General features: G+C 38.5%; 1 protein-coding gene across 1 annotated transcript; it reads right to left on the bottom strand.

Annotated features, from left to right (window-relative positions):
* Positions 1–678: 678 nt before the first annotated feature.
* LOC110093839 (GDP-mannose 4,6 dehydratase 1) lies at positions 679–2,255 on the bottom strand. Its single transcript, XM_020818852.2, has one exon. It carries the CDS (start codon positions 2,075–2,077, stop codon positions 944–946), a length of 1,134 nt encoding a protein of 377 aa, XP_020674511.1. The 5' UTR covers positions 2,078–2,255; the 3' UTR covers positions 679–943.
* Between the last annotated feature and the right edge of the window lie 8,184 nt (positions 2,256–10,439).

The raw sequence follows: 10,439 nt of genomic DNA on the forward strand, positions 1-10,439 counted from the left end.
AAGATTTATCAACACTTGCAGTATCTCACATAAAAAAAGTTAGATCAAGATCCCACCACAGCCAAACAAAAGTCTTAACAGGAAAGAATAAGTTCACAGGACAAAATAAACAAATAAAGTTAAATTTTAAGGCTGGGTCAGCTCCAAAAATCCTGTATTATACTATAAAAATACTGCAAGAAACAGGGGGCAATATGCATCAGGAATAGGACGGAAAGAAAAATGGATTAACATGAACATGAGCATTTCATTACATTAACAAAGGACAATTTACTTGGAAGACCTAAAACACTAGTAAGTATCATCCACCCAAACCTTGAGAGATTATTCTGTGCGGACATCGGACACAACTTACCATCTAGAGGCGAATCAGGTGCAGCCACGCCATCCAGTACCAAGCTCAGTACCGAGCACCGAGCCGTGGTACCGAGTAGAGGGTGACTTGGCGCATTTTCATTGGGCTCTGGACAACGTTCGGAGTCCGCACAAAATAATTCATCCCCAAACCTCAGAGGTATCATCTTAAAAGAGACAAAGTGATGTACACTTATCACTCTCTCTTACCTAGTCTGATTCTATACATCAGCCAAAAATAACCCACAACTGAAGCTATTCTTCTAAAGAACTCCATAGTCCCAATAAGCTCACAATACGAATGAAAGTACAAACAAGCTAATAAACATAAAAAGCAAAGATAAGTTGTTCACAACAGCTTAAGAACCAAAAGCTAGATATGTTAAATATTAAATTTAGCAAAATACAGCTACACAACAAGAACAGAATGAAACAACAATGGCGTTAAGCTTTTAATAAAAGTTTCACGTATTTCAAGAACAAGTAGATCTCACTTTATCTAAATGAATGAAGGGAAAGTAGACTCGAAACGGAGATTTTTTTTATTATTATTAAATTTTGACATTACCAAGGAGAGTGGGATCACCAACTAGGGTTGCTGCTGCGCATCCATATAGCCAGCATCTACGAGAACCTTCTCCCTCTTAGCCAACTCAATGTCATTATCCACCATCATCCTCACAAGCTCCTTGAACCCCACTTTAGGTTTCCAACCCAGCACCTTCCTCGCCTTGGTTGAATCCCCTCTCAGGCTGTCGACCTCTGCAGGCCTGAAGTACCTCTTATCAATCACCACATGATCCTTCCAATTCAATTCCACATGCCCAAATGCCTCCTCAAGAAACTCTTCCACAGAATGCGAATCCTCAGTTGCCACCACATAATCGGCCGGCTCGTCCTGCTGCAACATCATCCACATGGCCTCAACATAATCGCCAGCGAAGCCCCAGTCCCTGGCTGCAGATAGGTTTCCAAGGAAGAGCTTGGTCTGCAAACCGACCTTGATACGACCCACAGCGCGAGTGATCTTTCTGGTGACGAAATTCTCGCCACGGCGCGGGCTCTCGTGATTAAAGAGGATACCATTGCAAGCAAAGAGGCCGTAGGCCTCGCGGTAGTTGATTGTGTACCAGTGCGCAGCGCACTTGGCGGCGGCGTACGGCGATCGTGGGTGGAAAGGGGAAGTCTCGGATTGAGGCGGCGGCGTGGATCCGAACATCTCAGAGGATCCGGCCTGGTAGTAGCGGATCCCCTTCTTAGAGGAAGATCGGACAGCTTCGAGGAGGCGTAGGGTGCCCGTGGCCACAACATCAGCAGTGTAATCTGGGATCTCGAAGGAGACGGCAACGTGGGATTGAGCGGCGAGGTTGTAGACCTCGTCGGGGTGGAGGGAATCAACCCATCGACGGAGAGAGGAAGCGTCGGAGAGATCAGCATAGTGGAGCTTCATGCGGGCTTTGTGGGAGTTGTGGGGGTCGACATAGAGATGGTCGAGGCGGGCGGTGTTAAAGTTAGAGGATCGGCGGATGAGACCGTGGACCTCGTAACCCTTGCCGAGTAGGAACTCGGTGAGGTAGGATCCGTCTTGTCCTGTGATTCCGGTGATCAGCGCCACCTTACGATGTGGGGAGAGGGGCGGCGGGATCTGGGTTGCAGCGGCTAATGCGCCGTTTGTAGAGGAAGATCCATCGACCGCATTGTTGGATTCGGAGGAGGTGGCCATGGAATGTGGAGAACTCTAGGGTTAGCGGTGGTTCTCTCCGACCACTTTGTAAATCTGACCGGCGATCGAGAATAAATGCAGATGAATAAAAAAATTATGATATCTTAAACTGATATATTGTCCTATTTATTCTCCGAAAGGATTCAGATCACATTGCGGGTTTGGATGCTCAGCAGACAACGTGCTAACATGTACGAAATTGTCCACTTTATAACCCGCAAAATTTCCACGCACGGCTTTACGAAGTAGAACTATATATTATATTAAAAATTTGGCTGATATAGAAACATGTAATCCAATATATTATTTGAAACATTTTGATTAATTAATGTAAATTTATATATAGATTCTACATATAAAATTAAATTTAAAATTTTTTAATTGATAGTCAAAACACTCACCAATAAATCAAGATGAGCTACCTATGTAATCCAATATCTATCTATCTATATAGTTAATATATCAAAAAATATTGTTTATTTTTATAACACTCAAATTCTTAAAAGACATAAGAAATATCATGCTAACATCATTTTAATCCCATAGTCATCTTGTCATAATCCATAAAAATTTCGTATAAAAGTTTTAAGTTCTCTTTGTTAATTACAACAAGGCATGACCTTACATTTGAAAACCCTCAAACTTTCTCTAGCATTCAAAACCCTCCAAAATTTTCAATATCATCAACTTTTTTGTTGGACATTTTGACCTCTGTGATCCTAGGTGATGTGAATCCTCCCTCAGACTTCGAAGAAATTATTCTGTGCAGAGTCCAGACGGGGAGAACTATCCGAGCTGTGAGTGTGCACGCTATGTACAAATAATTTGTACACTAATTTAATACACACTATATATAAATATGTACACAGTGTATCTCATGTCCGGATAGTTCTTCCATCTAGATTCCATAGAATAATTTTGTTGGCATTCAACCATTGTCCTTCATGAAGCCCTCTCTCCTCCTCCACTTCCTCACCCTATTTTGTCACTATGCTTTTAGACATAGCTTATTTCAAAAGGCATAGTTACAACTCCTATCAAGACTTACCACTCCACTTCATGATAGCATACATCAGGAAATTGCTGATATTTAGGGCAATTCATAATGCATATCATCAAGTCTTATTAAGACCCATCATGAATTACAGTCATTGCGGAAAAAAAAATATTTTGGCATATCGTTGTTGTAGTTAAATCAATGCCAATTCGGTTGAATAAAGTATATGAAGCCCTTTTATAGTTTTATATTTTGTATTTGTTGGTGTTTTCTCATATGAAATAGCAATGTCTTTTATATTTGTTGGTGACTTTGTCACTTTGTATAATAAATAAATTTTTTTGTTGTGTGGGCTAGAATATACGCGGTGATAGAGTTAGAAAATTTTCGTCTCAGTATTGTACGAATATCTAACACACAAATAGATGATGAATAATAACACTAGAATTTTTACGTGGAAAATCCTGGAAAGGAAAAAAATCACGGGGCCACGCCCAGTTGAAATAATTCTAGCTAGTAGTGTTTGTTTGAAGTACAAGAGACTGACTCGTCCTTAAAATTTAGGACGATCAGATTACAATGCTACATTTCCAGATTGAAATTCGATTACAAAAAAGTTGTGTATTTGAGTTGAATTATGAGTCACTTAGAACTTCGACGTCACTTGGAAATCAGGCAGAGTTCCGGCGTCACTTGGGCGTCGGGTAGAATTCTGGTGTCACTTGGGCGTCGTGCAGAATTCCGACGTCACTCGGGCGTCGGGCAAAATTTCGGCGGTGCTCGAGGAGTTTCTTCCCTCCTATAATTCTCTTCTTCTTCTCTTCTTCTTCTTCTTCTTCTTCTTCTTGCTTGGGTCCCCTCTCAAGAGAAATGAGAGGGTCTATTTATAGATATTCTGGAGTGGCATGACCATTAAATAGGTGAGAGATTAGGGGTAAATAAGGAGTAGTTGGATGGACGGCCGATATTGAATCCTTTGATCGTGGACCGTTCGTCTGACATCTGAAGGTTTTAATGATGTCGGAATTCGGCGATCTTGGGCTCTTTGGATTCGTCTCGTCGAGCCGCTCGATTCTACTATAATCAAGTTATGTTAGAAAACAGTTTGGTAACTCAAATTGTAGTTCAAACTTTCCAACAATGCTTTGGTTCCTTGATTTGGACTCATTTGGGCTCGGATTGAGTCAAATTTGGTGTCGTTGGGTTCGTATTTTCGAGACGCTCAGTTTGACTATAAGTTTGCTGAAATGGGAGTTCAGGTGATTTCGGATTTAATTTTTGAAGTTTCCATCTTGATTTTGCCTTGAGATTCGTGCCCGATCAAGATGATTTTTTGAGGATATATCATTTGTATTTAATGAAATTGATTGGGTGTGACCATCCACAAAAAACATAAAATAAATAAATAAAATTCAGATATATTGAAATACTCAAATGGAGTTGCTAATATGCATCGATCAAAATGAGCTCCAGCTTGCCGGTTTGATTCGTTTTCAGCCCTAACCATCACCAGCTACCTATTAAATCCTAGCGTGCTATCTGTCACTTTTAAGCATTGCATGAGCATCACCATCAATTTTTAAGCATTGTATGTATGAGAAAATTTTTGCATTGTTTTGTAGCATCCCACAACAAAAACTTTGGTAGAAATATTTTATCAGATAAATTGTTTTTATGATGAGCATAATATCAAAACCATAGGATAAAGCAAATAATAAAAAAATTAGATATAATTAATTTTTATAAAAATATTTTGATAAGAAACTCAAAATATAAAATAAATTTTAATATATAGTTGAATAAATAATTTATGAAATGTGTGCAAAGCTTTCATTTCATGCTTTGTTTGAACGCTTTTGCATTATTCGATACGTCACAAAAAATCAATTTGATCGAGCATGAATATCGAAGCATATATGAGGTGGCAAATTCTAAAATTAAATTCAGAATCATCTGAATTTCAATTTAAGTAAACTATATTCAAATTGAACGTCTCAGTGAGACGAACCAAATGATAATAAAATTGATACAATCCGAGTTCAAATGAGCTCAAATCAAGGGCTTAAAACATATTTTGAAGCTCCAAAACATAAATTGGATGACTAATTGGTATCCAAATGTGGCATGCTTATAGTTAAATCGAGCAACTTGACGAGATGAATACAACAAGCCTAAGATTGCTTAATTATGACATCATTAAAGTAATTAAATACTGAATGAATGTTCTATGATTGATGGAATCAATACTGTTTGTTCAAAGGATCACTTTGAATTAGTATCATATCTTCTTCATATTTATGAAGTATGACACTCTCAAAATTTATAAATAGACATTCTCTTCCCATATGAAAGAGACTTGAATTTTCGGAGGCTTATATCCTGGGCTCGAGACATTGAAGCTTGAAGCATCATAGAGCTTCACCCTGGCACCACTGTCGTCAAACCCTCGTCACCAGGCCACCGCTGCTTGGCCTATGCCCGATCATCGCCGTCGGACCTCCGTTTGATAGCCATCGACGGGCCTTCATCCGACCTCCATCACCTGTCAACTACGGTCTCTCTTACCATCATTGCTCGCTAATTACGGTGCCTCCGACCACAATCCCCTATTGCTTCCATTTTTAGGCTAAGGACAGGATAATGAGCAAGTTGAGTAGCTTTGGATATTAGGCCCGGATCTATGCTGTAGGTAGTATACCCTTTTGTTTAGCTTTATTTTATAGGCTTAACTTTTATTTAGTTGTAATCTGTTGCGAAGCGTTGTTGTAGATATCTCAGATTGTACATATATTTTTCGATGATATATAGAAATTATTTTTGAGATTCAAAAATCTTTCGCTTTATAATACATCAAGTAGTGACCATGCTAATATATAAATTGAAAGTTTTATTTCAATATTTCAAGTAGATATTGAGGTTTATGTCTTGCTACAATCAGACACGATGTGACCTGTCTAGTATTGGGTCATATCGGATCGGGTGGTGACACCTCCAACCTCCATCGGCCGCCGATTGTAATCCCTTCGAATTCAGTCACCAACCGCCTACGGTTCCTCCAACCTTCATCGCCAGCCGCCTACGCGTCGCCTGACTACCATCCCTATGACCTCCATTGCTCGACTATAACCCAACCAACCAAACGAATATGATGCAGTAGTAGCTGAATATGGGAGTCGCAGTTAATTAGTTTTGCTCTGTTTTGTTACTTTATAGTTTCAAATTTCAATAGATAAATAAATAAAAATGTGTAGCAGCTGGGTTTAAATTCCTATAGCGTATTGGTGCATATAAATATTAGCCCCAACTTGTACAGCATCATCTGAAATAGAAGCACCGACGAAAGAACATGGTGCGAAATAATCGCATAACTCACATGGCCTGTGATGCTACGTGTAAACAACCATGAATTCATCAACGGATATATCGAATGTTAAATCTTATATATAACTGTACCTTTTCATATATATATATATATATTTGAAATGGGGATATCAGCCCGCTGCCACGTCAGCCTGCGACGCACTTGGCATTGTCCACTAATTCCTCGGTGAGCCTACTAGCAACCTCTGTGATGCTACGTGCAAACAACCATGAATTCATCAACGGATATATCGAATGTAAATCTTATATTTAACTGTACCTTTTCATAATTTTTTTTTTAGCAATGGGGGTATCGGCCTGCTGCTACGTCAGCCTGTGCTTGGCTGTCCACTAATCCCTCGGTGAGTCTACCAGCAACCAACCCCACAGATGCAGGACCCATAGTTCTTTTCTCGCCACTTAAGGAGTCATGCCGTATGAGAGGGGATTCGAACTTGGTTGGGATGGGGGGTTCCCAACCAAGCACGCCCACCAACCCCACCTAAGCACGTGGGGTCCTTTCCATAATTTCATTGGCTTGTTGCGTTTTTTCCTAGGTCAGAAGCAAATATTCTACTTCGAAAAATGTGATGCATTTAATTTAATTTTTTTTTGGAATGACGGTACAGGACCAATAGTTCTTTTCTCGTCATTTAAGGAGTCCTGCCGTATGAGAGGAGATTCGAACTTGGAATGGGGGTTCCCAACCAAGCACGCCCACCAACCCCACCTAAGCACTGGGGTCCTTTTCATAATTTCATTGGCTTGTTGCGTTTTTCCCAGCTCAGAAGCAAATAGTCTACTTCGAAAAATGTGATGCATTTAATTTAAATTTTTTTTTTGGAATGACGGTACCTTCTTTTTAAAAAAAATTTAACTGTCATGAAAAAATATTTTTTTAAAAAAATCTGATATAAAAAGTTAGCTTTTTAATATAATTTTTTTTATAAGACAAAAATACAATAATCCAAACAAAATTATGATTGCAATCTTAAAAATAAAATAGTAAGAAAGTTATCTCAAAAAGATGCTTACATCATTATTTGCTGGAATTCAGAAGACATTTTAACTCAAATTTACAGCTATGTTTTTTTTTTTGGGGGGAAATTACAGCTATGTTTCATTAGTTCAAATTTATATGCTGACAACTTTATTGGACTAAGTCAATTAAAAAGAAATTTATGGCAAAAATTAGTCATTTTATATCATAGTTTAATAGTAATTAATAGTAAAGAATCAAAAAAAATAAACCAAACAAAAAAAAATGCAGCATTAATTAATTAAACAAAATATATAATCATTGTTATTATATATTTTTTTAATTAAAATCCTCATAGGAGCCTACACTTTAATTAAAATAAAAATTACAAGATCTTAAGGGGAACCTTCAGCTCTCTATCGTTCTAAAGAGCTACAAAATCAAATTAAAAAAATTATGAGCCAAAAGTTCCCTCTAAACAATATTACAAGAAAACCTAGTAACATGTTAGGGTGCCAACACCCAAAAAAGAAAGACTAAGGCTTCGTTTGGGATGGCTTTCTCGCTGCTTCTTAAAGCAGCTTTCTAGTTCAATAATTAAATTTTTTTATTAGAAAGCTGCTTCAAGAATCAACAAAAAAGCCGTCCCTAACATTTGGGATGGCTTTTTCACTGCTTCTTGAAGTAGTTTTTTAGTACAAAAATTTAAAATTTTTAACTAAAAAGCTGCTTCAAGAAGCAATAAAAAAGCCGTCCCAAACAAAGCCTAAGTCAAAGGCAATCAAAACCATCTTCCATCATTGTTCTTACATTGTTTCTGTGTTAATTACTTTTAGGGGTGTCAATTCGGGTCAACGGGTCGGGTTCGGGTCGAATTCGAAACTGACCCGGCACTGTTCGGGTCAACCCGAACCCGACCCATTTTTAAAAACGGGTCAGGTTTCTGGACCCGAAACCGACCCGATTTGGGTCCGGGTCAACCCGACCCGACACGAATGACCCGGAATTGACCCAAAATTGCTAATTTTCGGGTCAAAAATCGGGTCAATCTCGGGTTTTCTGGTCAAAATCGGGTCAAAAAGGGTCAATCTCGGGTTTTCGGGTCAAAAATGAGTTTTCGGGTCACTTTCGGGTCAATTTCGGGTTGGCGGGTCAACCCGAACCCGACTCGATTTTTAAAACGGGTTGATTTCATGAACCCGAACCCGACCCGTTTCGGGTTTGGGTTGACTCGAACCCGGATTTTTCCGGGTCGGGTTCGGGTCGTGTTTCGTGTCGTGTCAAAAATTGACACCCCTAATTACTTTGTTCTTACATTTTATATATCATTTTATATCAGTCCTCTCTATGCTTTAATTTTTCAGGTAATTGAACTGACATTCAGTTAACAAAATCTGCATCCATAATCTCTACTTCAAAAAACTTATTGTTGAACTTTGAAGTTATGAAGTTACTCTCTCGTTTCATGTTATTGAAAATGAAAATAATTAGAGTTAAGAAGAGGTAGTCAACACTGAAAAAGCATTCAGAATGTTCAGAAGCGACCTGCACACTCATTTTCTCTGTCAAAACTGTTTTTTTTTTTATGATGTGATGAAGCCATTTTGTCACTTAAGCTTACTTTCTGGTTTAGAAAATTAACTTAAAGAGAACTTCAAAAGAGACTAATTACACTAATAACTGTTAAAAGCGCAAAATTTTAGAGCTTTTGCTATAATTAGCAACTCACAAACTTAACTGTTGATTTAAGAGATTAGTGATACAGCTTCTCCAAGTACTTCTTCAGCTTCTTGTTGGTGATCTTCCTTGTCCTAAGTGTAGGCATAGTTGTTACAAAACTTTAAACCTGTGTTTGTAGTCCTCGAGTTGCTCCACCAGAACGTGAAAATTTATATCATTCTCGATGAAGTGAACAGTGCGACGATAATATTGACGTAATACTATTCATGAATACCTTTTTTTGTTGGAGAAAGAATATACTCAAAATATTTTTTTTAGTGTTATGAAGTGAAATCGGGTTGGAGATGAGTTTCTATAATTTGGAGTGGAAAATGAATTTTTCAATTGAAGATGCCCTAAATGAGTTTCTTATTCCACATATTTTTCTTTTTCAAGATCACTAATATGTCAAATTATTTGAAGCCCTTACTCCAACACTTCCATTTTTTTTTTCACTTAAGTGGGAAACCAATTATAAAATCACATCTCATAGTTCTTGTTTGATATCCAGTTTTTTTACATGATTTAGAATATATTTACTTTAAAAGCAAACCATGAGAAAGAGAAGATAAAAAGCAAACCCTAGATGCCTCTAAGCACACGAAAGTGACGAAAGGGAGAAAGTTACCTTCACAGCGAGCGAGCTCCCGTCGTTGCTTCGATCAAAATTTTGTAACTTTCGATAACGCCTTCGAAGGAGCAAAGTCGAACTGCAATGAAGGAGTCGATGAAGCGACTTGTGCAATCTCCACACCTCATGCGGAACGAAGCCAAACAACAACGACGAAAAAGGTAAGATTAAAAGCAAACCGTAGAGTCGTAGACGTCCACGAAACAGAGAAAGTTACCTTCACAGCCAGTAAACTCCCATTGCTTTTCTTTCGATCAAAATATATGGTTCGGGTTGACCCGAACCTGAAGTGGGTCGTGTTCGGGTTCAAGAAACCGACCCGTTTGCAAGAACAGGTGAGGTTCAGGTCGGGTCAAAAAGTCTTGGGTTAGTTCCATGTTGGACCCCCCCTCTGGCCCATTACCATTTAACAGAAAAGCCCACAGTAACACAAAAATTTAACAGTAATAAAGTTCATAACGGACATTAGGGTGGATTTGAATCTATCTCCCTTCCGGATTCTGCAAGATGCTTTTACCATCTGGGCCATGGAGTTATTATTACGGATCTATGGTTTATGATTTTGATGATAGCAAACATTCCTTATTTCTCTATGATTGCCTTATGTGCTAACGTTTCAGGTCCACACGATCAGACTGCAATCTGGAACCAACTCAAGATTGGGTAGACTAGGTCT

Source organism: Dendrobium catenatum, unplaced genomic scaffold (genome assembly GCF_001605985.2).
Source record: "Dendrobium catenatum unplaced genomic scaffold, ASM160598v2 fragScaff_scaffold_1557, whole genome shotgun sequence".
Taxonomy (NCBI): Eukaryota; Viridiplantae; Streptophyta; class Magnoliopsida; order Asparagales; family Orchidaceae; genus Dendrobium; species Dendrobium catenatum.

Excerpts from the sequence above, each read along its gene's own strand:
- LOC110093839 (XM_020818852.2), bottom strand. The coding sequence starts at position 2,077 with ATGGCCACCTCCTCCGAATCCAACAATGCGGTCGATGGATCTTCCTCT.